The sequence below is a fragment of the Rattus norvegicus genome, chromosome 13 (assembly GCF_036323735.1).
Source record: "Rattus norvegicus strain BN/NHsdMcwi chromosome 13, GRCr8, whole genome shotgun sequence".
In the NCBI taxonomy this organism is placed as follows: Eukaryota; Metazoa; Chordata; class Mammalia; order Rodentia; family Muridae; genus Rattus; species Rattus norvegicus.
This window is the reverse complement of record NC_086031.1, coordinates 95441394-95466799: the sequence shown is the minus strand read 5'-3', so window position 1 is coordinate 95466799 and position 25406 is coordinate 95441394. Positions and strand designations below refer to the sequence as shown.

Sequence of the window (25406 nt, the reverse complement as noted above, 5' to 3'; positions counted from 1 at the left end):
ACATAATTACTCATTCCCTCTTCTCCATTATTCAAAATAATCACAAGGTTATAATTTAATGTATCACCTAAAAACTGAGAGAGGCCGGCCTGTTGTTCAATGATTATGAAAGTATTAATAATTTGTTTATTGTTACTCTGTTATTTCTTGATGCAGATGTTGAAAGTTTCTAACTGGTCTCTTTTCTCTCTTCCCTTTTCTCTGCACATTTCATCTGGTCTTCATTCAGAGGAATGCAGTAGCATGGATAGTTGATGGCGAATTTGGAGCAGACGACTTCTGTTTAACTTAAAATTAGTCGTATTTTAATGGCTTGGGATTTGGTGCAAACAAACATGATTGATAGCTGGACAGACATGCTCGTCGTGAAAAAAGAACCATTTTGAAGCCCGATTGGGGCCAAACATTTACACCTTGCTTCATAGTAACCAGTGATGAAGCACGTCTTTAGAACGTTGTTGGACACCATGTTGAATTATCCCCATCGGTTGTGAAGAACTGTGCTACATTCAGGCTTACCCATTGAACTCAGTATATATATTTTCCCTCCTGCCTTTTGTCTGGTGGGATACCATTCTTGTTGCTCTTCTGTGTAATGAAGTTCAAATGCTTGTTTGGAAACTTTATTTAACAGTTTAGAAGGCTTGATAGGAAGAGTTCATTAGTCTGAAGAGTATACATTGGACAGGAAAGAATTTCCTTTTGTTTCTCCAAATCTTTCCGCCTTATTTAGCTTGAGATCTTTGCAGCTTGGTTCATGGATTCTAGCCTTGCCCGTTGCGCAGTATATACTGATCAGATGATAAACCAGTGAACTATGTCTAAAGCACTCTCAATATTACATTTGACAAAAAGTTTTGTACTTTTCACATAGCTTGTTGCCCCGTAAAAGGGTTAACAGCACAATTTTTTAAAAATAAATTAAGAAGTATTTATAGGATTAAAGTGACTTCATTTGTATACATTTGAAATCTAAACCAGCTTAAAAACAGTGTCCTCTGTGACTGAGATACGCAGTGTAACCGATGCTGTTCTGAGTGCCACGTGAGACATGGCATGGTCAGAAAGTGTTCACAAGGACATGGCACAGGAAAGCCAGAAAGATACTCTGAAGGTTCCCCCTTTTTATTTTCTTCCCGAAGGAACATCAGTACACAATACTGAAGAAATTCAAGATTCAAAAAGGAAAATTTTATAAATAAACATGGGAGATCAGCATCAGTCTAGGTTTTCAAGACAGCTTGTACCAAGTTCTTCTGAACTTGCAGGAATCATTTTGGTGTGATCTAGCAAAAGTAGACATCAGGAGATAGACCCACTTCGGGGATTGGTAGTGTAGTTGAATTTTGAATCGTAGAGGAATTCAGCAGGCTCCGAACATGAAACTGGAATTAAAGCCTGAATCGTTTCTCCTAATGGCCCTTAATGTCCAACATATGTAGGGACACTCATTTAAGAAGATTCCTTCTCAGCTTCTCAGATGTTGCCATAATGAACCTCATTCAAACTGGTGCTGTGGACAGTCTTTCCCTCTCCTCCCCTTTAGTTCACGGGAATGTTTCCTTTATGGAAGAAAAGACTACTCATTTTGAAAACCTTCTAGCTAACATAAGCCCAACTGATGTTCATGATGCGCTTTAAACCTCATAACTGTTGGGTCTAACAGTTTCCCTCGAAATCCATGTTTTCCAATCGGGGATAACCAGGGTGACCACAGCTATTGGAAAGTGGAATTACTCCCAATGTATTCTGGTGAACAAAAAAAAGAAAATCTTGTACAACTTGCCCTTGAGGCCAAGCCAAGTCCATAGCATTTGCCATGATCACACCCTTCAGGACCCTGAGAAGAGCCAGGCCTGTACTGAGGAGTCTTCCCACTGTGGGGGTCATAGGAAGGGAAAAGCTAGGAAGTGGGAGAAGAAAACACATTTGGCCTTAAGATAGTGTTCATTCTCCCAAAGCCACAGTAAGGAGATGACAGATCATAGTCAGCAGATTATTAATTCGAATGGGTATGTAAGAGAATCCTTTAAGCATCATTTTTCAAAGACCACCACTTTAGAAAATCAAAGAAATCCTGTTTTGATACTTCTTAGTTAAAATAATATGTTACCGTTTATCTGGTACTTCATTTTCTTGACTAAAATTACTTTTCACTTTAAGCTTGAATAAAAATTTTCATTCATAACTGTATATAATTAAGTGGCAACTCCTCTTTACCTCAGTGCAGTTAAAACCATCTTTTGATTGATATACCCTGAAGCCATTAACCCACATACCCCAGTCTCTACAGTAACAATCACTAACAACGTGTGGGTGTAGAACTCCACAGCTCTTTACAGATGTGGTTACATTGTACTATGTGGCACATACATAGTGTTCCCTGAGGTTTGTACCCAGCAGGGCAGTTGGCCCTTATGTTCTGCTAGCACACCCGGCTGCACCTAGATCTGAGTTTTCACAGTGCTTCTGAAGTACATTTAAAACACCAAAGGTGAGGGACATCAGCAGAACATAACCCTGTTAGAGGGGAGTTAGAGCTATGCAGAGCTGTTCATAGAAGCTAGGTGAGTTTGGGTTCCAGGTCTGTCATAGCTGGCAGCTTCCTCTAGAGACTGCTACTTGACCGTGCCAATGTGCTGTAAGCGTCTGTTTCGTACACTTGCCATGAATTGAGTGTGGTAGAGAGGTGGTGAAGAGACCTAGGGTTTGTGGTGGAAGAGCCTGGTGGCAGGAGTTAAGTGAGGGTCTCTGACAATGTGCTAACTCTAGGAAGGCTTGAGAGAATCCTGTCAGGCCTGCCACAAGGCGCTAGCCAATGTCTGAGCTGAAAAGTACCAAGACTTTTTGCACATAGATCAAAGTAGTGGAGAATTTTGCCTCCAAAAATCAGGTTAGTAGGCTCAACTCCATGTGCTTGAAATGCTTTTGTTGTTAATGCATCGATTAAGGGCTAGAGTAAGAATGAAATTAAATGTCTCTTTCCTCTAAATAACTGGTTCTTAGTGGTAAAGTGTTGGATTCGGGGATCACTGAGGTTGGTTTGTGGGTGGTGATGGAAAGAATCGGAGAGGGAGTGAGTTAGGGGAGATTTGGGTTTTGATTCTAACTAGTATTCATGCCAGCTGTATGGCGCTGCTCTTCCTGGCCAGATAAATGTTCTGGTAACCCAGGTAAGTGGTCATAACAGGACATTTTATTTGCAAATGTCCCCATAAATTGACTCATTTTATTGGGTGGGAGAACAAAAAATGGAATTCTCTGAATTATAAGTAATTAAATTAACCTGCTAGGGAAACCGAAACAGTAATTCTGCAAGATTAGTCAATTAGGAGTGCACTGCCTCAACTGGCGTTCTGTGGCATTAATAGAAAATTCTTTCCCCACCCCTCCCCGTCTTGAAATTTTCTTTTTTAGGATGTTGGTTCCTGCAAACAAGAACTGACCCCTGCCTCCCAGTGGGTGCATGTCTTGCACACCTCTCATCGCTTACTTTACAGCAGAAGGATGGGAGGAAAGAAGATAAATTGTCTTAAGATCCGTTGTTCCCATTTCTAAAAACACATTTTTACTTAGTAATTTTACTTTAATGTCTCATTTAGACTTCACCAACTCTCCCTTTGTGTTGCTGGCCAAAGCATTACCACCATTTCCAAAACCATACCTGATTTCACATAAACTGCTAACTTAAAAGAGGTGAATTTGCAGTTACACTTAGACACTTTCTAAAAACAGGGTGAGACCAACCTGAACTTTGCAGTGTTGAGTTACTGTCATAGCAGCTGCCCTAGAGTTGCAAAAACCCATCCCTATCTACTTAATCCAGATTGCCTGGATTTAATGAAGTTAATCGTATAAAAGTGTGTGTGTGTGTGTGTGTGTGTGTGTGTGTGTGTGTGTGTGTGTGTGTGTAAGTGTGTAAGAAAGAACGATTCATAAAATATACTAGGAACAATTTTTAGGTTGTCATTTTTACTGAACGTCTTGTGCACATGTAAAGTACTCTCAAGTTTAAGGCTTGGTTAATACTTGTCTATTTTTATAAGAATGAAATTGTGTCCCATCTTTAACTTAGACATTTACATTATCAGGATCAACATGCTAGAATTAAATCAACATTTATAGGCTCGATGGTAATGTTATTGGCCCCTAGAGAGGGTGGGGGGAGAGAAAGAGGGGAGAGAGAGCGTGTGTGTGTGTGTGTGTGTGTGTGTGTGTGTGTGTGTGTGTGTGTGTGTGTGTAGGGAGATAGATCACAAAGGCATGTATATGCTTATAAACCAAGCTGTAGAGATCATGTAAAGAACCTGGGTGCTGCTCCAGAGATCTCTGAGCTGTGGAAAGTGCTAAGGCATTGTGGTGTGTGTAGCTAACAGAGCTGTTGGTATGGAGTTAACCATGGACTGATAAGATGTTGCCAGAGGATTGTGTTCTTAAACTTTGGGGTTTGCTTTTTAACTGCCTCTCAGATTATATTTAGTAGTTTAAATTTCTTTGTTTTATTATTTCATTAAAGTATAAAAACTTCAGGTCTTATATTTATTTTCACTTGTTCTACTAATTATTTACAAGACACCTTTTGGTTGACATTTATTTTATAAATGTGTGGTATATTAAATGTCTTTAATTTTTTTGTTTTACTGAAATTACAGTAACTTTGATTTGCTTTCCTGGGATTTTGAAATTTCGTTTGAATTCCACCTTTTCCATGTCAGTGCCCAGCACTTGCCCAGTCTTTGTATTCCCTCTGTCGATTCAATAAACAGAATGAGTAATGAAGTAATTCTTGTGGCATCACATCTCAACAGACTGCTGAGCCTGTGGCCATAGCCAGACCTAGGTTCATGGATGATGGAGTCTAAGAGAACAGTTTTTAGTGTACTTGAAGGCCACCGTGTATCCAGTCACAGAGAAGGTAGATCCCAAAACTCTACTTAAGTAGAAGTGCATGGGAGACTCACCTCAGAGTGGTGCTGGGTTAAGACTTCAATCTTCTAATCACTCATTAGAGGGAAAAACGTTGAGTTAGCTCAGTGGGCCAAGCCTGATGACCCAAGCTTGGTTACCAGTACCTGTATGAAGAGAACTGACGTCTGCAACAACGTGCCCCCCGACCCCCACCACGAAAGAATCTTTAAGGAAATTAAAGGAGAATCTTTTTTTGTGTAAGCACATGTACATGTGCTCCCACTCTGAAACCAGAGAAGGAGTGAAATCCCTGGAGTTTTAGCAGTGTGCAGCGTTGGGCATGTTTGCTGGGACTGTGTCTCTCTGGCCCCAGAATCAAGTGTTCTAAGTCCACAAAATTGTCCAGAAATCCGTATGCCCTCCCTAGCTGGAGGTGGGGGTGGGGTCTATACATATGCTATGGAGGAATTACTTGCTTTGCCCTGTGGAGATCTCATCAGCAATAATAGCAGTTAATATGTTGTCTTCAGTTAAGTGAGGTTCAACGATCTAGTGTGTGGAATAAGCAGGCCCTGGGCAGGTCTAGAAGGAAACTATCCACAACTGGGTCTGTGTTCTCTTCCTTTGGGAATGAGTAAAACTACTTTGTTCCGGTGCCAGTAGATAGGTTAGGAGTTAGTGGATGTACGATGAGGTCCTGTTCCCTATGCTGACATCACAGGCCCTGGGCAGTGAGGTGTGGGGAAGAGCTGTCAGGAGAGCCATGGAATAGGAACCATCTTTTTATACCAGGGTTGGGGTGTAGAGCTCACTGGTAGAGTAGTTACCTAATATATGCAAGGCTCTGGGTTCATTCCTTAGCACTGCAAAAACAAAACCTTAACCACGACCTTCCAGTATGGACATACAGAGGTTCTCTGAGAAAGCAGAAACTTGATTTACTGGGGGCTTTTCTGTTTTCAGTTTTGAGACATGCCTGGCAGTGTAGCACACTTGGGAGCAGTGCTGCTTCGGCCATTACAGGAGTCCTCCACTGGCTTTACGCCAGCCACACTTGACTGGGTCGTAATGGCATGGAAGAGACCCAGAACTGCAGTTGAGCAAAGGTAGCAGAGCAGACTGACAAGAGGAAGCTGCACCAAAGCTCCCAGCTTCTTCCAGTAGACTGACAACACGCCTAGCCTCACGGGAGCAACTGAAATGATACCTTTCTTACCTGAAAAGACCTAAGAGTAACTTGAGTGCAGTTAGTGCTGTGGCTTACTGTGCTAGCTGCAGTTGAGGCTTTGACCCTGGCTAGCCTTCTGCCTTTAAAAATATTTGAGAAAAGTGGCCTTAATCCTCTAAGTTGAAGTGGCTTCACTGAAAATCCTGAGTACAGCCATTTTTTGAACAGCTTTGCTAACCAGCGTTACATTTCAATCTATTAAGTACATGGTAAAATCGCATGTTTGGGATACAGTTTGGTTGGTACTGAGTTCCAGACCGGTCTTTAAAAACAAACAGGTGAAGGAGAGAAGACTGTTCTAAAAAACCACTTAGCCAAAATCATTTGTACGTCTACTTCCAGGGGATCTGATGCCCTCTCCTGGTTTCCACAGGCACTGCACACTTGTGCACAGACATGCAAGCAGGCAGAACAAACACACACACTCACACGCACGCTTTAAAAAAGACAAAACCTCAGGTTGCTGACCCTGGATGACAAAAAGTTTCAGATTCCCCCCTTCTATGGAGCTGGGGTTGGACCTATTATTGCCTTGCTCATGCCAGAAAGTTACACTAACACTGAGCCACTCCCTGGCTTATTCTATTTCGGCATTATTAAGTCAAATTTTTCTAAAAGAGAATAACACCTAGTACATGATAATTCATAACTTCTGATAAAATGTTACTTGTAAGCAAAATCAATTTTAGCAGTCAGAAGTAAACTCAATAAAAGTTTCTTTTATACATCCAGAAGGTTTTACAGTTCTTCTAATGTTCACTGTGCTATTGGGCTGGTGAAGTGGTTCAGAGGTTAAGAGCACTGGCTGTTCTTTCACAGAACCTGGGTTCAATTCCCAGCACCAATGAGACCTTAAAACTGTAACTCCAGTTGCATGGATCTGACACCCTCACACAGACTTACATGCAGCTAAAACACCAAGACTATATAAAAATAAACCATTTAAGAGAATACTACTCAAGCTCACTACCTTGAAGAAAAAGAAATGTATTGGTGAATTGTGATTATGTTGTTCCATAATCTCTGAACTAAAGGACGCTAAGTCAGACTAAAGCAACAGAACAGTCAGATTAACTTGTTATTCAACAGCCATTTATTGTTTCTGTGTGCAAGGCACTGTTTTAGGCGCCAGAAGGGAAAGGTAGACAACACAAGTGATCAGAGTAGACTCTGCTCTCGAGGAGCGCACAATCTAGTTTGCACACAAGAGATGCCACATGGAAAATGGTGAATACTTCCCAGAGGAAACAGCACAGAGGTTTAAAGTCAGACCAGGTCAGAAGGAAGCCGCTGGGCTCTTGCTACACTGTCTTCTTGGGCAGCAGGCACAAAAGGGGACCTGCTAGATGTGAGGAGTGGGACTGCGTCTTGGGCTTTACTTCCAGCTCTAGACACACAGCATCTGCTATGCTTAAAAAGCCTGGGAAAGGGGTGACATGACAGGTGTGGCTGCACTGGCCAGGCTCTCCGTGTTAGAGCTTTACAGAGGGCTGGGAAGAGGGTGTGAGAGGACACTGAGCTGAACCCCCATGGTCATACCTTTGAGACCACTGGCAACCTCTAGGCCTCTGCTCTCTCTTTCTGAGATGAAAATGCCGGAGCACATGATCTCAAAGGTCTTCACTACACTACTCAAAGGTGATCACTACACAGTGGCACCACAGGTATCAGAGCCACAGCCACTTAGGGCCAGCACTCATGTTCTCTTTCTCAGCATTTATAAAAGCATCCTCCTCCCTCCAACCCTCTCCCCCACAATAACAGTCTTTCCCGGCTTTGATACACACAAGTGTTATGAGGAATGAAGGGCATTCGTTTGTAACTAGTGGTTCAGAGTTAAGTTGGGTCTTTATAGACAAGGCAGCTTTCTCATTCACTCCTCCAGCTTCTGCCCAACAAGACAAGTAACCAACAGCCCAAGGTACTTAGCTACTTGGCTTTCAGTTTGGGTTAAACGCAAACATTTTAGACAAAAGCCCTCCATTGTGTGTCTCAGTCCTACGAAGCCCCCAGCAGGTGTGTTTGAAAAGCTTGAATAGCAAACACTGAGGACACAGGAAGGTAGGGTGGAGCTGTAAGCAGAAGGTGCCCCAGAGGGAAAGGTATGAGAACATATAACAACTCCTTTGTTGTGGCTGCTTAGCCCTTTTCTAAGCAGAAACAGAAGATTATTACAGGGAGAGTTTCCCTGCTTTCACGAGGCCAGGGAACCAAGTTTCCTTTGTATGCCATCCCAATCCTTCCTTCCTCTGCGGTCAGAGCACAGGTCCCATTCTAACAGGGAAGCCAGCATCCTGGCCCTTCTACCACCTCAGTAAGACAGGCAACATTTAAACATTTGATCTTTTGGAGAACCACACACTTTGTTCTGCCACCAGGGGTTCATTATGGCAGAGTGTGCAGTCATGCTTCCTTACGTGTCAGTGCTTATGATACCAAAGTACAACTAGGAAGGAGGGTGGATTGCCAGATTCACACCACCCTATGAGATATGATAAGCAGACTAGGCTAACCGCCTGCTCTGACCCAGAGCAAGGGCTTTCTCCCAGAGGAGCTAGGTACTGCCATGTGCACACAGTGGCTCCGCTGGGTTCCCAGTCCACAACGTGGTCAGTGCCAGAGAAAAGGAGCTGCAGTGAATTCGGCACAAGTGAACAACTCGCAGGCTGTTCTTGTTTCATTGTTTAACAATGACTGACCGGTTTCCTCATTCTGACGTGGGGTGACTCTATCAAATCACTTCTCCAAATCCATTAAAATATATTATTAAAGAAATCAAATATAAATGGAACAGTTACAGTGCAAAAATAAGGTCTGGCAAGAGCTGAGGTGATTAGACAGAGGTGGGGGTGATTATGGAGGTACAAGCTTTAAAATGAAAGCCCTTAATAGAATCTTGATTTTAAATTTACTTTCCCTTTCTGTAAGCAGGACTTACATTGTACTTGGGCACATGGCTCATAAGGTTTCAAATACTGCAAATAAATATATTTTAAAACGTCATTTTCTATTGAAAGACAGCTGAAATGTCTTCAGATCCTTGGGCGACATTAACGTGACTTTCTTCATTTGTCCATATTAGCTGTATTGCTTTCTGCTCTGGCTTTTCAGACAGTCGGCCATCTACTAAGGTGGTGGTTCTAACCTTCTAATGCTGTGCCACAGTTCCTCATGTTGTAACCCCCCAGCCATAAAATCATTTCTGTTGTTACTTCATAACTAATTTTGCTACGGTTAGGAATCACAATGTAAATATGTTTTCAGTGGTCTTAGGTGACCCCTGTGAGTCATTTGACCCCTAAAGGGGTGGTGCGACCCCCAGGTTGAGAACCACTGGGTTAAGGACTCTTAGGTATGCCTTTTATCTCTTTGGCATGCAAAGCTGGCATATATTCCTACTTCTACCAAACAGCCACAGAGGAGACAAAACACCTTCATGTGTTGGGGTTGAGAAATCAGAAATCTACAAAAACTCAATTTATTTTTTTTAAATACTTTATGTCGTAAAAATACAGCAAAAATAGTTCTTTTGTTCAAAGACCAAAATATATACTGCTCTGGTCACGGTCCTAAGGGTGGTTTTAGTCTCTGGTTCCTCGATTGTGCAGTGTGTAGTGTAGGCTGGCTTCAACCCGGCTACTCCAGCTTCAGTCATTTATCAACGCTAGAATCATACTGTGGAAAGAAGACACTGGAATTACTAGTGTTTCCTTAGGGCTCCCCTGGAATCCAATACATTCAGACCTGTGTGCACAGGTCCATTAAGAAACACTCAGTTCAGGGCTGGGGATTTAGCTCAGTGGTAGAGCGCTTACCTAGGAAGCGCAAGGCCCTGGGTTTGGTCCCCAGCTCCGAAAAAAAGAACCAAAAAACAAACAAACAAAAAAAAAAAAACAAAAACAAAAAACAAAAAAAAACCCCACTCAGTTCATCACTTAATACCTAATAGGACAAATGTTCTGGAGAGCCTCTAACATTATCACTAAAACAATGAACAGATGGAGATGAGGGGGAGAGTAAACCTAAAACCACTTTGGTGCTGTCATTACAAATCGGGGATGGAGAGCTGGCTTAGCAGTTAAGAGCACTTATTGCTTCCAGAGGACCCATGTCAGGTGGTTCACAAAAGCTACCTGTCACCCCAGGGGATTCGATGCCTCTGGCCTCCATGGGCACCTGCACTCACATGCACATATCCGAATATGTGATCTGCATGTGTGCACTAACACACACACACACACACACACACACACACACACACACACACACACCACTCACCCCCCCCTTTAAAAATAAAATATGGTGGCCAGGCATATGCCCTTTATCTCAGCACTGAGGAGGCAGAGGCTTGTAGATCTCTGAGTGTGAGGCCATCCTGGTCTATACAGAGAGACTCTGTGTAAATAATAGTAATAAATAAATTTAAAATAAATAAATGAAAGCTATGCCCAGGCCAAAACAAGCCACATTAATTCCCTATCCAGATCTCTGCCTCATGCAGAATCCTAGCACTCTGCTATGAGCCCAGTGACTGGCCTCTGATGCACTTTCCTCTCGAAGCTGACCTTAGCTCAGTGCAGTTGTGAGGCCTCCTCCTCAGCCCATCATGCTCCTATATAGTCTGGCTTACAAGCTGGTGTCCGCCTGGGAGCTGTGAGGACAGCAAGACCCAGGCATCTCCTTCAGTCTGTGCTATCACGGACTGCAGCTGCCAAGCTGAACACTCTCACTGTCGGAATTGATACTGTTTCTTCTTGTCACTTGAGGTGACAGGACAGGAAATACTCAAGAAAATCACCTCAGTTAAAAAAATGAAATAAAGGACCTAGAAAGATGGCTCAGTGGTTAAGACCACCTGCTGCTTTTTCAGAGGACTCAGGTTCAATTCCCAGCACCCACATGGTAGCTCACAACTGTCTCTAACTCCAGTTCCAGGGGATTCAACACCCTTGCACAGATACACACACACACACACACAGGCAAAATACCAATGCACATAAAAAATAAAAATAAACAATTAAAAAACTGAGATATAGCCAGACATATTGGTGCACACCTTTAATCCCAGCACCTGGGAGGCCAGCCTGATCTATAGAGTGAGTTCCAGGACAGCCAGGGCTACACAGAGAAACCCTGTCTTGAAAACAATGAGATAAAACAGAGCAATATAATCCTTTCCCCTGATGTGCAGGGGTCAACCTTGACTAACAGACTAAAACTGCTGCAGCACAGGGACAAACCCTCAGTGTTACTGGGCTACCAAAGGTCAGGCCCAGTAAACACTCAATGCACAGTGCAGGGTAAAGGCAGTCGCTGATATTTTGAAGATTCTGAGTTTATTATAGATGATAAACTCAAGCACTTCATAGCACTTAGCTCATGCTACAATCCCATGAGGTAAGTTTTAGTAAGAGCCCATGTTCAGATGAAAACCCGAGGTATGCAGAAGCTTATTAGCACGTCCCAGGGGCTGGAGAGATGGCTCAGTGGTTAAGAGCACTGACTGCCCTTCCAGAGGTCCTGAGTTCAATTCCCAGCAACCACATGGCGGCTCACAACCATCCGTAATGAGATCTGATGCCCTCTTCTGCTGTGTCTGAAGATAAATAAATCTTTAAAACAAGCCAAACACTTCTTGCTCTTGTGGAGGACCTAGGTTCAGTTCCCAGCACTTATACAGTGGCTCATAACTGTAACTCAAGTTCTAGGGTTTTCGGTATGTCTATCTGTCCATCTGTCCGTCTGTCTCTGGGTATGTATGTGTGTGCATACATATGTATGCATGGACATATTTTTCCTTCTGGTTTTCTGAAACAGAACAGTGAAAGCTCTCAGATTCTAAGAGTAAAGAATAGCAATGGCAGTTTTAAGTGTATTAATTGCTTCAGCAGTTAAGACATAGGTGGTATAGAAAACTCTTCTATAGGTTAGATAGAACACTAATTTAATTAAAAATGTACACAGCTACAATAAACTTACATAATTCCCGAAAGTGTTACAATGTTAATACCTCATGAACCAAAAGCAGGCATGGCATTCGGTACGCTGTGAAGACTATTCTACACTTACCTGTAGAGATACATGAAGAAACAGAGTAGGTAGAAACCAAGCTTGATCATGGCTTCTTTCATGTGTGACTTTAACTGTCCCCGGTTGTGTATTTCTGTTGGATCAAATACTCCCATGTTACCACTTGGCACCATAATGAACCTGACAAAGGACACACACATAAAAGGAAATCAGATCTCGGCATTAATACTAAAAAACAATTTCAAAATAGTAGTGTGATGGTTTGCATATGCTTGGTCCAGGGAGTGGCACTATTAGAAGGTGTGGCCTTGTTGGAGGAAGTGTGTCACTGTGGGGTGGGCTTGGAGACCCTCCTCCTAGCTGCCTGAGGATGCTGTCTGTTCCTGGCTTCCTTCAGATGAAGATGTAGAACTCAGCTCCTCCTGCACCATGCCTGCCTGGATGCTGCCATGCTCCCACCTTGGTGATAATGGACGGAACCTCTTAATGCTGCAGCTGGACTTGGTAATGTGTAAGAGTCACCCAGGTGATACTGGTTTTGAAGGCATGTAGGGGTCATGAAGAGCAGCTCAGGCTGGGCACTGGGAGAGGCCATGGAAGGCCATTGGTGAAAGTGCAGCCTCAGTTGTAATTGATGGCCCAGGACTGAAGGAGTCATGCAAAGGAGCTGAGGCTTGGCACCATGAAGAGAGCCTGTGAGAGGCTACTGGTGAAGCCTAGTTGCAATGGAAGACCCCAGTGTATTGGAGATGCCAGTACCGTGGGATGATCCCCAAGAACAGCTGAGGCAATGGAGTGGATCAACCTGAGTGTTACGGAGGGCAGAGCTGGAGAAGTGAAGCCTGCCTTTTGGAGGATCATGTGTGGATCTAAGACACTGAAACAAGCTTCCTTGGAGACCCAAAGATGTTAAAGATGCCAGAGCCACAGGCTATCTGCTGAGGAAAGCTGCTAACAGGGAGTGGAAGCAGCTCAGGAGAAAGAAGCTTGTTACCGTCAACAAGGATAAAATGGAGTTGGAGATCTGAAGACCGCTTTGACATCAGCCATGGAGATGGCAGTTTAGTGTGTACCCAGCAGTTGCCTGTCTTAATTAGGGATTACAGTTAGGTGATTGGATGGATCTCAGAAGAGACTTTGAACTTTTAACATTGCTGATAATGCTATAGCCCATGGAGACTTTGGAAGTTGGACTAGTGTACTTTTTTATTATACTATGTTTAGGTATGGCTTCCATAGACTCATGTGTTTAACAAGCCTCAAATTCAGACAAAATAAAGTTGTTTGATGAAGTCTACCATCTGACTTTCCTTTGGAAGCTACTCTTGACTTTTCATTTACTTTTCTTCCCACTAAAACAAACATAGTAGTAATACCTAATAAATACTGAGAAACTTTAATACATCTGTCTTTCTTTAGCTCATTCTCATTGGATACAAGTTAAAGGAGATTCCAAAGCCAAATTAATGTCATAAAGTTCTCAGAAACTTCTAAGGATCTTTTTGTGTGTTCGTGTGTGTGGTGTACATGTATCTATGTTTGCTTATGTGTGTGTGGAGGGCAAAGGACAACATCAAGTATATTTTTCAATTGCTCTTCATCTTACATATTGAAGCAGGGTTTCTTGCTCAAACCAGTAACTCCCTAATCCAGCTTGTTGAGATAGTAAGCTTGCTCCAGGGATAGCCTGCCTCCAACTGAGAGATTACAGAAGGTCCAGGTGGACATGCCCATCTGGAGTTCACGCTGGGGCTGGGGTCTGAACTCCAGTTGTTGTTGTGCTTGCACTTGGCCCACTGACCCATTTCCGTAGCCCCTTTCTTGAGACAGGGTCCAGCCCTGTGGCTCAAACTGTCTTCTAATTCACTATACAGCCCAGTCTAGCTTTGACCCTGAGGATATCCTTTCCCAGTTTCCTGAGTGCTGAGATTCCAGGCATGCGTCACATCTGGCTTTCAGAAGCTTGTTTCTATGAATTAAGAAGGAAAACTATGATCACCATCCAGACTGCGCCATACGTGTGATGTACATGTCTGGGCCTGGATCTGTAAATGACCTCCTCTGCTGTGCCATGTGTGATGTCTGGGCCTGGATCTGTAAATGACCTCCTCTGCTGTGCCATGTGTGATGTCTGGGCCTGGATCTGTAAATGACCTCCTCTGCTGTGCCATGTGTGATGTCTGGGCCTGGATCTGTAAATGACCTCCCACTGCTGTGCCATGTGTGATGTCTGGGCCTGGATCTGTAAATGACCTCCTCCTGCTTGCATGTCAGATTTCTTGACTTCCTCACTCTTGCCACACATAGTTTCTCAATGTCACTTCTGTGAAACATGAAAGCCTCTTTGAGCTTCGCACATCTCAAACTGTCCCCTAAATCCTACTAGCCTATCTGTACCTGAACAGAAGGTGCTTTTACTTGAATATCAAGTAATACCTCCAAGTAGTCTCAAAAAGTCTTCCAGCTCAGAACCTGGTATTTAAGCCCCGTGGTGATCCTTAAAACTTTCTTCCTGGGGTTGGGGATTTGGCTCAGAGGTGCCTAGCAACCGCAAGGCCCTGGGTTCGGTCCCCAGCTCCGAAAAAAAAAAAAAAAAAAAAACAAAACTTTCTTCCTATGTAATTCTTGTCTCTCTCACCTCTCACAGCCCACTGAACTCCTGCTGCTAATTGGCTCTTTCTCCTGCCCTTTTATCGGCTGTCTCTGTTTCACTCCCACTAATAGAACCCTGTACCAACAATATAATCTTTTCTCCATTCTCTGAACTGAATTTGTAATGTCCTGGCTCTTCTCTATTTAGTATTAGTGAATACTTCTCTATTCAACACATACTACTTATGAAAAAAATCTCCTCAAAGCACTTATGTCATCTTGCTGCTTAAAAACATAAAACGTGGGCTCGAGATATGACTCAGTGGAACAGCCTTTCCCAAGCTGGAGCTCAGCCATCTGTGGTGGGCACACCTCTAATCCCAAATTCATTAAGTGATGAAATAAACTGCAAATCAACCTTGACGTTCTAAGTGGCCAGTCAAAAAGGACCATGCACTCGGCCTTGCTGCAGGCTATTGGACCACACAGTGAATCCCGAGATTGTTTACCTACTAGAAAAGCCTGTTTGTAGTTGTGGTGTGGATCAGCCCTTAACATGCACCTTTAAGACCTCTGGCTGGAATATAGACACATCCTTAGTATACACCTTTAATCACAAATGATAAAGATAAATTTAGTTTGTAGAAGGAAATACCATGTTTGGAAGTGATGTCTAATTAGGTGGCAGACCAAATGACCAATCAGAGAAAGATATGACAGAATAGGATTCGCTCAACTCTCATGAGAAGAGAGAGGATCTGCTGAAGAGCAGTGCAGAGAGAGAGAAGTAGGCGGCTTTACTGGGACAGTTGTACAGAGAGGTTGCAGAGAGAGAAAATATAAGCTACAGGTGAAGACAGAACCAAGCCAGAGAGGGAGAAGGAGCCAGAAGATCAGAAAAGACTGCTAGTCTGAGGCCAGGCTGAGTCAGTCAGCTTGGAGAGGAGTTTGAGCCGGAACAAGAGTTGAACCAGCCAGAGTTCAGCAAAGCTAGAAAGGGTGAGCTTATTCAGCAGTATGTCTCAGAGGCTGAGAACATTCTAGGCCTGGATTAGATTACATGGAGGCTAGAAGAATAAACATTACATTTTACACATCTTTATATATGTCTTTCTAGAATCTGTACATGTTGCTCAAGTAGCTAGGGCCGTGGATGGAATCTGCTAGTAAAGTGCTTGCCTAGCATGCACATGGCACTGGGTGTGGCCCTGGCATTAACTAAAGTGAACGTGCAAGTGTGTGCCTGCTTTCTCAGGACTTAGAAGGGAGAAGTCAGAGACTCAGGAACATCCCTATCCACTGTCCTGGCTAGTTTTTACATCAGCTTGACTCTCTGAGTTAGGATTACTATTTTGATGATGAAAAGCAACTTGGTCAGGAAAGAGTTCGTTTGACGTACACTTCTGTATCACAGTTCATCAAAAATGGAAGTCAGGGAAGGAACTCAAGCAGGGCAGAAACCTTTCCTCATGGCTTGCTCAGCCTGTTTACTTATGGAACCCTAGACCACTACCAGCCCAGGGGTATAACTACCCAAAACAGGCTGGGTCCTCTCCCCATCAATCATTAAGAAAATGGCCTTATAGGCTTGCCTGGTTTTTTTTTTTTTTTTTTTTTAAGTTTATTCCATATATATGAGTACAATGTAGCTGTCAGACACACCAGAAGAGGGTATTGGATCCCATTACAGATGGTTGCGAGCCACCATGTGGTTGCTGGGAATTGAACTCAGGCCCTCTGGAAGAGCAGTCGGTGCTCTTAACCGCTGAGCCATCTCTCCAGCCCTGGCTTGCCTGTTTATAGCCTCATTTTATGGAGGTATTTTCTCAACTGAGGTTCCATCCTCCTAGATGACTCTAGCTTATGTCAAATCGCCATAAGACTGGATGGCACACTGATACAAGATGGAATCACTTAGGAAGGAGCCCCAATTAAGAAGTGAATGTACTTGACTGGCCTATGGGTAAGCCTGTGGTGCATTGTATTTACCAATGATTGACTGATGTGAGATGGTGGTCCAGGGAGAGCAGGCCAGTAAACAGCACTCCTCCATGGCCTGTTACCAGTCCCTGCCTCCGCTGTGGAAGTTGCTGTCTAGCTACCTCTTTTCTACAGCACAGCATACACCAGGGGTAGAATTTGAACTTTCTTATTGTTTTCTCATGACAGGCCAACATCCTAATCTGAGCCTCATCCTGGGAATATAGGTTCCTCACAGTCTGGTTAGGACCAGTCCTAGGAAGTCTTGGTTTGTTTGGTGAGACAGGATCTTGCTGTGTACCTTAGGTTGGCCTCAGGCAGGAGGGGATGGAAGGGAGGGCACATGCTTCTGTCCCTGGAGTGCAGGGATCGAAGCGAGACTATCAAGCTTGGCGGTCAACACCTCTACCCACTGAGCATCCCACTACCACTCCTTCCTGTACGTTTTGCTGTTTGAGAGGAGGGGTCTCACTGTCTCCCTCTGGCTGTCCTAGAACTCTCTATGTACACCAGGCTGGCTTCCTCAGCATCCCAGGTACTGGGATTAACGGTGTTTGTCACCACATATGACTCATTTTTATCCTAACAGTATTTTATAACATCATACTTAACTGTCAGTCAATGAGTGGGTTTTGCCCTTATAAAGGACTAAATATAAACAAAATAAAAGCTGAGAGAGAGAGAGAGAGAGAGAGAGAGAGAGAGAGAGAGAGAGAGAGAGAGAGAGAGAGAGGCAATCTATTAACATAAAAAATAATTCTAGGGCAGGAGAAATGGCTCAGTGGTAAAGGCTCATTGCCTGCTCTTACATAAAACCCAGGTTTGGGTCCCAATACCACATGGCAGCTCAAAACAACCTGTAACTCCAGTTCCAGGGGATCCAATACTTTCTCCTGGCCTCCATGGGCACCTACACGCATGACATATATATATATATACACACTAATATGTGTGTGTGTGTGTGTGTGTGTGTATGTTAAGTATTATTCTACAATTCTTCACTAGATAACAAACTATAATAGCCTGACTATGGGTGACTTCTATTTCTAAACAAATTTCCTGGTTGGGGTGTGTGTGTGTGTGTGTGTGTGTGTGTGTGTGTGTGTGTGTGTGTGTTATGATGATAATATTTTGGTTTTTTAAAGTACAGGGTTTCTTTTTAGTCCTGGATATCCTGGAACTTGCTCTGTAGATTAGGCTAGCCTTGAACTCAGAGCTCAGTCTGGCCCACTGGGTGCTGAGATGAAAGGCTCTCTCCACCACACCTGCCCAGCTAGGGATCACTAATCTTGACTGTTAACAAAGAAGATAAAGAGAGGCCAGATTAGTACAGCACACCTCTGAGTGTGGCTGAGAAGTTTCCAGAAGCAATTAGATCGTGAGAACTAGGACTCTACCAACGGATCAGTCCCTCAGTGTACTCATAATGGGAAGTCATCATTGGAAGTGTAAGGCAGCAGGTGGGGACTGCACAGACATGTGTCACTGAGGACTGTGCTGGGGTTGTACCTCGCCCTAGTCCCTTCCATTTTCCCTTTTCTCTGCTTTGAGCTGAGATGGAGTGAAGAAGCACCTCCTGGCCAAGGGCTTGGGGTCCAAGCAACCATGAACTGAAAACTGACATGGTGAGCTAAAGATAATTCTTCTTTAAACTGTTTCTATAAGGCATTTTGGTTACAGCCATGAGAAAATTGGCTAACACACTTCCTAATTTTTTTAAATTAATTTCTTTTCTTTTCCTTCCTTCCCTTCCCTCCTTCCTCCCTCCCTCCCCCACCTCTCTCTCTCTTTCTTTCTTTCTTTGTGTGTGTTTGCCTGTGTAGGAATGCAGGATGCTGGGCTTCTGAGTGCTAGATCTAAACTCCTAAACTCATTATTGTGCAGTAAGTCCTCCTAACCACTAACTACCTAGCTCCCTACTTCCTAAATTTTTTTTAAAATCAAAATTGTAGTGTTAATCTTCACTGCAAAAACAAAGATTTCCAAATAAACAAACAAACATCCCAAACCCAAGTCACCTGCTGCAGGCACTAACGCAGCCCTGTCTGGTAGACTCCCAGATTACAGATTTAAATGCAGCCCTGTCTGGTGTGCTCCCAGATTACAGATTTAAATGCAGCCCTGTCTGGTGGACTCCCAGATAACAGATTTAAATGCAGCCCTGTCTGGTGGACTCCCAGATTACAGATTTAAGTAAGGCCCGACTGTCTCAAGCCTTTGACCACTCTAGAGGAAAATGATACTCATGGCATGCAAACATCGCACAAGTCTGTAGGCTCCATGACTAAACACTAGATTACTCTTTTTTTTTTTTTTCTTTTCTTTTTTTCGGAGCTGGGGACCAAACCCAGGGCCTTGCGCTTGCTAGGCAAGCGCTCTACCACTGAGCTAAATTCCCAACCCTAGATTACTCTTATGCATTTGAGTTTTGTGCTTTAGCACGAGATCGAGCCATGCAAACTTATCTGCCCAATATACCAGAGTGAACAATAATTTATTCTGATTTCATATGTTGTTGTTCTTTATTTAATCACTGGGATGTTTCTGCGGGGAGAACCTGTTAATTATTTTCTTTTCTCTACAGTTTTATGTAGCCTAGGATGACTTCCAATTCACTAAATGGGCAAAGCTAGATTTAAACTTCTGCTCCTTCTAACTCAACCTCCCAAAGGCTGGGAGGACAGACATGCACCATCGCGTTGGGCTATTAACGCTTTTTTAAGGACTACTGTCAGAAAACAGTAAACAGACTATACTTACCTATATATATTCCATGTGGCAACAGGTAAGTTGAGAAGGAAGATGACCCAGTGCAAGGAAACAAGCATCAGCACAGTGACAAAGGTGTGGCCAACCAACTCTGGTATCACCCACTACAATCCAAGAACAGAGCATTACATCACTGACCTGTTTCCTGGCTGAACACGACATTCAAGCCAAGTGGATGAATAAACAGAGAGTTTTTACTTTAGACCCAAAACCCCACACAGAGATATAGCTTCTTAACTTAGGCAAATAAATCAGGTAACAGCTCAAACCTAAAGCAATTAAATTTCAGTATTATTTCACCCTAAGCAAAGGCTTAGACTCTTTCACTGAGCAGCTCATAATAACTAAGGAAAAAGCAGAGTATTAGTTACTTTCTGTTCCAGCATCTGTGCTGATATGCTAAAGCCTCCTGCTCTAGATTAGCACAGCACATATCCATACGCGGCACATAACCACACACGGCACATATCCACACATGCCTTTCCAATCAGAATGCCCATCTTAAAGTAACAGCCCCCGAACCCTGCGAAAATTTTCCCATGTCCAAAATCCCAAGGAAGCAAATGCCATGCAGAAAGATAAAATTTTAAAAGTGTCCAGGTGGAGTAGTAAGTGCCAGCAATCCCAGCACTAGGTAAGCAGAGGGAATCATGGCAAGTTCAAGGCCAGCAAGGTGAGACTCAGCCTCAAAACAACAACAAAATAAGAATAGAACATTTTTAAAAAGCAGGCTGAGGAGATGGTTTAGTGGTTAAGAGCACTTGTTACTCGTTTCCCAGCACCGTAAGGGGTGGCCCCCAACTGCCTGTCCTGGGGAAAAACTGATACATCCTTTTCATCTTTTCCTAATTCATTTGTGGGAGAAACAGTGAAAGGGGTGTTACTTGGAAGCCCAGGCAGGCCTCTTCCCTCAGCTTCCTAAATACTGGGATTACAGGCAGTCATTATTATGTCCAGCACTTTACCTTGTAAAAAATAGTATTGAAGTACCCTCCCTTTCTGCCTCTTTTTCTTTCTTGTTTGTTTTTGAGACAGGGTTTCTCTGTGTAGCCCTGGTTGTCCTGAACTCACTTTGTAGTCCAGGCTGGCCTCAAACTCAGAGATCTGCCTGCCTCTGCTAACCCAGTGCTTGGAAAGTGTGCGCCATCTCTGCCTGGCTGAAATGTGACAATTAACACAAGGAGAGTAAAGATTTGGGAGTGGAGGAAGGAGGAAACTCAAGGGAAATACTATCACTGTCTCCTGAGGCGCAGCAACAAGGATGGATTTTCCAGAGTAGAACAGAGCACAAGGACACAAATGCTGGACCAACTTACTCCAAAAAGACAAAAAGAAACTAGCACAAGCCGGGTACAGCAGTGAGGAAGTGGTGTTTTCAGTGAGGGAACACCTAACAACCAACTCTTCTTTGAACCTCCTGCTGTTGTTTTTTCCAGTAGACTGAAGATGTGATGTCACATGGGAGTTGTTTTTCTTTTTCTTTTCTTTTTTTAAAGATTTATTTATTTTATTTATGACGAGTATACTGTTCCTATCTTCAGTCACACCAGAAGAGGGCATCACATCCTATTACAGATGGTTGTGAGCCACCATGTAGTTGCTGGGAATTGAACTCAGGACCTCTGGAAGAGCAGTCAGTGCTCTTAACTGCTGAGCCATCTCTCCATTCCCTGGGAACTGTTTTTCAAGTCAAGCAATAGGGCCCTTCAGTATAGTTTTACACAGACTTTCATCTAGAAAGCTTCTTTGTCTGCTCATTTCATAAAAAGAGTCAGGGACAAATGTTTTCCCTGTATCTATGTTAAACTCCTCGACTTAGAGGGTTTATGCCAATATAAAGTTCTTATTATATTAAATATAAAATGACCCTAAGACAAATCAAGTCCACAAACCACACAAGGAAGGGCTTCTTTCACTCAACAAAAGACAGACTGAACATTTCTTCCATGAGTGGGAGGTGGCAGTATGGCACAGAAAACAAGAGCCAGCCTCCTGCATACAAGACAACCAGGAACTTCCAGAGTAAAGAAACAAATCTAAAGTCAGATCTAGTGTAACTTATGATCTAAAATGCTGTAAAACATAGCAGTTCTATCTAGGACATTACAATGAATACAAAAAATGCTAAAATAAAAAATGCAAATATTTATAGTAATAAAACTTAATATAAAAAGAATTGGCACTAACCAAAAAATGAGCAGAGAAATGTCTTACCTTGTTTAATTTTGAGCAACATGATCTAGCGTTAATGTAATCACATTCTAAATCAGACAGTGTAATGATCTGGTAACTGAGATAAGGAGTTATATATACATAATGCTGGTGTTCGTAAGGTATGTGCACATGTATGCAGCAGAGGTTGATAATGGCCTTTTTTTTTTCTATTTCTTTCCACCTTACTTCTTGAGACATCGCCTCTGACTAAAACTGAAACTTGCTGTTTGACTAGACTGGCTGGCTGACAGGCCCCCGGGACCTTTCTGTTTTCCTCTTTCTCCGTTGCTGGGGCTCAGAACTAAGTCTTCGCACTTGCACAGCACCCGATTTACCTTCTGAGTCATCTGTCAAGCCTCAGGAATTACAATTTCTGATTATTTATGTTTCAGAAAGCAATTTTAGCACTCAGGAGATGAGTGGATCAGAAGTTCAAGCCTGCCCTCAGCTACAGAGGAATTTGAATTGCAAGGTTATGATGGGATACACTAAACACTGTCTCAAAAAAAAAAAAAGTAAATTTAGTTTAAAAGTAAAATATTCTCAAACAAGTATCTCCTACTCACCACTTTCCCCACAAATTCATAATCAGTCAATGCTAATACAATTAACACTATAATTCAAATTCAGAATATTCTCATCTCAACTGGTTTATCTTCTAATATTTCGTATATTTAATCTACTCTGCAGATTCATCTTTTTAATAACCTACTGTATTTTGAGCATTTAAAGTAACAGAATTATATGTTTTATCATATATAACATATTTGAAATAATATGTATATTGTAGAATGATAAAACTTAGCCAATCAAGATTCATGGCTTCACATGGTAACTTTGTTGTAAAAACGGCTATTTTTTGTCTTGGCACCTTTTACAAATGGGATACATTGTTAACTGTAGTCACCAGATGAATCTATTTCCCCTACTCCAAGTCCAACATCTTATCCATTCTGTGGAGGCACTCTACCACTGAGCCACGCCCCTACATCAGCAAAAATCTCTTGAACTGATTTCTATGCTGTGCATCCTTGACCTAAAGCCACTTTGCTTATGTCAAAAGTTTTCGGGGGGGGGGGGGTTGGGGATTTAGCTCAGTGGTAGAGCGCTTGCCTAGCGAGCGCAAGGCCCTGGGTTCGGTCCCCAGCTCCGGAAAAAAAAAAAAAAAAAAGTTTTCAGGGACTCACTACTGCTTGCAGGATAAAAAAGCACCCCCCCATCTGATCTAATTCTTCCTTCCCAACCTGACCTCTTGCTACAACCAAAAGCAAGCATGTCCTGATGATCTCTCCCCACCACCCCAAAGTGAGCATACCCGCCCTGTACCTTGCTCTTGCCAGTGACTGCAAATACCTGCCCCCCTTTCCTGTGGATTTCTTCATTATTCAAATTCCACACACCCCTATAGTCTACCTGAAACCTATTCTGACCTTTTCTACCAAGTCCCTATAAAGCTATTACCGCAACAATCCTACAACACTGTAAAACGCCAAATTCTCACCAAAATGCGCCCTGTATAACCACTGTTAAACATTCCAGTTAACATGTACATATATACATGACCTGGTATACACCAAGACTGTTTTAATGGTCAAGTTTTCCAAACTGTAAAAAAAAAATAATAAAAAAAAAAACTGTTGTTGCACTTCTGTCAAGCAGTTCTGGCCCCTTACATAACAAGCTAAACACTGGCCATCAGAACTTAGGTAGGAGAGCCTGCCCTTTTAATCGGTTCCTCAAAGCTAATAAAACGCAGGGCTCTTTACATCAGAACTCATCAAAGTAAGAGCTGATGCTAGACAATTGCAATAGGGCAGCCACTGGGTGTTTAATGAAAATTCTCACTGCGTATATTTAGGAAATAAATAAATACAATTCTAAAGAAAATCAAAGCAGGTAAGATACAGTACTGGGCAAGATTCGTAGTCCTAAATTTTGCTCCTTATTATTAAAAAAAACAAAGCTGTCATTTCACCATAAAGTGGGAAATATACTCTGTGCAGCCATTCCAAAGTTGCACAGTGCCAAATAAAAAGTTAAATTCGATCAGAAAAAGAGGACGTGATTTCACAAGAAAGGGGGCAACAGCCAAAGGTCCTAAAGCACTTTTCTAGTCATATGTAATTACTTAAAACTGGTCTGTGCGTTACAGTACTGCATTACAACACTGCTATAACAAAGAATGCCAACCCCTCAAGGACTGGGGGAACTGTTGCCACACAACTACTACAGTGCTAGGTTGATGAACACCATTTATTGGTCTGGAAAATAATGTCTGAAGCCTGTAACAGAGACAACTACAGAAAAATATTGAATTTTAACACGTACAATGTAATTTTTTTAAGTTTAAAAATTGGGGACTAAGTCACATGTAGCTGTTGAGTTTACAGATCTTCCACTGCTGAAGGCAACCAGAAACACTTTGCCGATGCTTCTGCCCTAACTCCTTTCAAAAACTCTCTAAAGAACTGCACGTGAAGGAAGCGCATCGCGGGTTCTTGGAATGAGTCATCTCCTGGGTGTGGGGAGAGCCCAGAAGCGCAGACACCCACGAGGACAAAGGGGCAAGGGTGCTGCCGGGGACCAGAGAAGGCAGCAAAGCCTTCCGCCCGCCAGCTACGCTCGGAATGGTTTCGTTCTCTCGGGGTCCCGGCGGCTAGTGCAGGGAGAGAGGAGGCGAGGGAGGCGGCTCAGGCCCGCCAGAGACTCAGCGCGGCTCCTCTGCTTGAGACCCGGGCCCGCGCCGCCGCCCCCTCACCCCACACCTGCCAGCGCCCGCCTGGCCCACCCTCCGCCCACATTCCCGGCGGTAGCCCTGGGAAGGAGCAGGGACCTCGGCCCGCTTCAACCAAGGATACGAAGTAGACAGAGAGGAAGATGAGCGAACAACAGTCGAGGAGCGAGAAGAGGAACACCACCGCCTCCATCCTCTGCCGCCGCTCCGCCCGTCAAACCAGCTCCGGGCCGCGCCGCCCGGACAGGCGGCATGCCGGGAGTTGTGGCCCAGAAAAGCATGGAAATGCATGATGGGAAATGCAGTTCACTAGTACCCCGGGCGCGTAGGAGGCGGGCCTCACCCTCAAGAGTATCCACTGTAAGAAAGTTTTACTCACTTTGTATGAAATTTTCTCTTTTACTTTCTATCCATCCTTCCTTGCCTACCATTGTTGGATTCTGTGGAATGCGCTTTGTATGTGTGTGGTAAGATCTTGCTTTGTGGGCTGGAGAGATAGCTCAGCGGTTAAGCGCACTGACTGTTCTTCCAGAGGTCATGAGTTCAAATCCCAACCACTACAGATGGCTCACAACCATCTTTAGTGAGATCTAAGGTGTTCAGCCTACCAACGGTGTGTGGGAGGAGCGGCGGAGCCTTTATGGAAGGAGCTCTGGTTAAGAGACAGGGATTCTCTCTTTGGGCTTTCTTGAACAACAGAGAAGCGCTTAGCTGGCAGGACACAGGACAGACAGAATTCCAGCAAGGAGCCTTCTTGCATTTGGAGGAGCCGGAGAGAAATTTAGACTAGCTCAGTAGAATGATGCAGTTAGAGATTGGTAGTTTAGTTGTAGGATCAGGTTTGTAAATAGATTTTTTTACATAGTAAAGAAAATAAAGTGACTTTGCTGAGCCAGGTTTTTTACCTCAGTTTATGCCTCCCCTGTCAAGACTTATTATAAGTATAAACAC

The 25406-nt window shown here is 43.3% G+C and overlaps 2 protein-coding genes across 5 annotated transcripts in view; one reads left to right on the top strand and one right to left on the bottom strand.

Annotated features, from left to right (window-relative positions):
• The window catches only part of Wdr26 (WD repeat domain 26), a 41810-nt gene extending 37027 nt beyond the window's left edge, over positions 1 to 4783 (top strand). For 3 of the 4 annotated variants that reach the window (XR_005492275.2, XR_005492274.2, NM_001401444.1), the window contains one exon: positions 230 to 4783. Coding sequence is in view for 2 of the 4 variants with exons in the window: in NM_001401444.1 (NP_001388373.1) it covers positions 230 to 255 (26 nt within the window). In the remaining 2 variants the exon portion in view is untranslated. The remainder of the gene's footprint in view (positions 1 to 229) is intronic. The other variant, NM_001109081.2, reaches the window with a different exon arrangement.
• A 3853-nt stretch (positions 4784 to 8636) lies between these two features.
• Cnih4 (cornichon family AMPA receptor auxiliary protein 4) lies at positions 8637 to 24746 on the bottom strand. Its single transcript, NM_001105981.1, has 5 exons — positions 24580 to 24746; positions 21722 to 21790; positions 19499 to 19611; positions 12206 to 12346; positions 8637 to 9811 (listed from the first exon to the last, which is right to left on the bottom strand). The coding sequence occupies exons 1-5, from the start codon at positions 24646 to 24648 to the stop codon at positions 9784 to 9786; spliced, it is 420 nt and encodes a 139-aa protein (NP_001099451.1). The 5' UTR covers positions 24649 to 24746; the 3' UTR covers positions 8637 to 9783.
• Positions 24747 to 25406: the final 660 nt, after the last annotated feature.

Bases quoted from the DNA above. Each gene is read 5' to 3' on its own strand.
- Cnih4 (NM_001105981.1), bottom strand. From the start codon at position 24,648: ATGGAGGCGGTGGTGTTCCTCTTCTCGCTCCTCGACTGTTGTTCGCTC. The intron at 21,791-24,579 runs GTATCCTTGGTT...CTCAGTTACCAG, and splicing joins TCTTCCTCTCTGTCTACTTC to ATCATTACACTGTCTGATTT. The intron at 12,347-19,498 runs GTAAGTATAGTC...GTCCTTTGTCAG, and splicing joins GCCACATGGAATATATATAG to GTTCATTATGGTGCCAAGTG.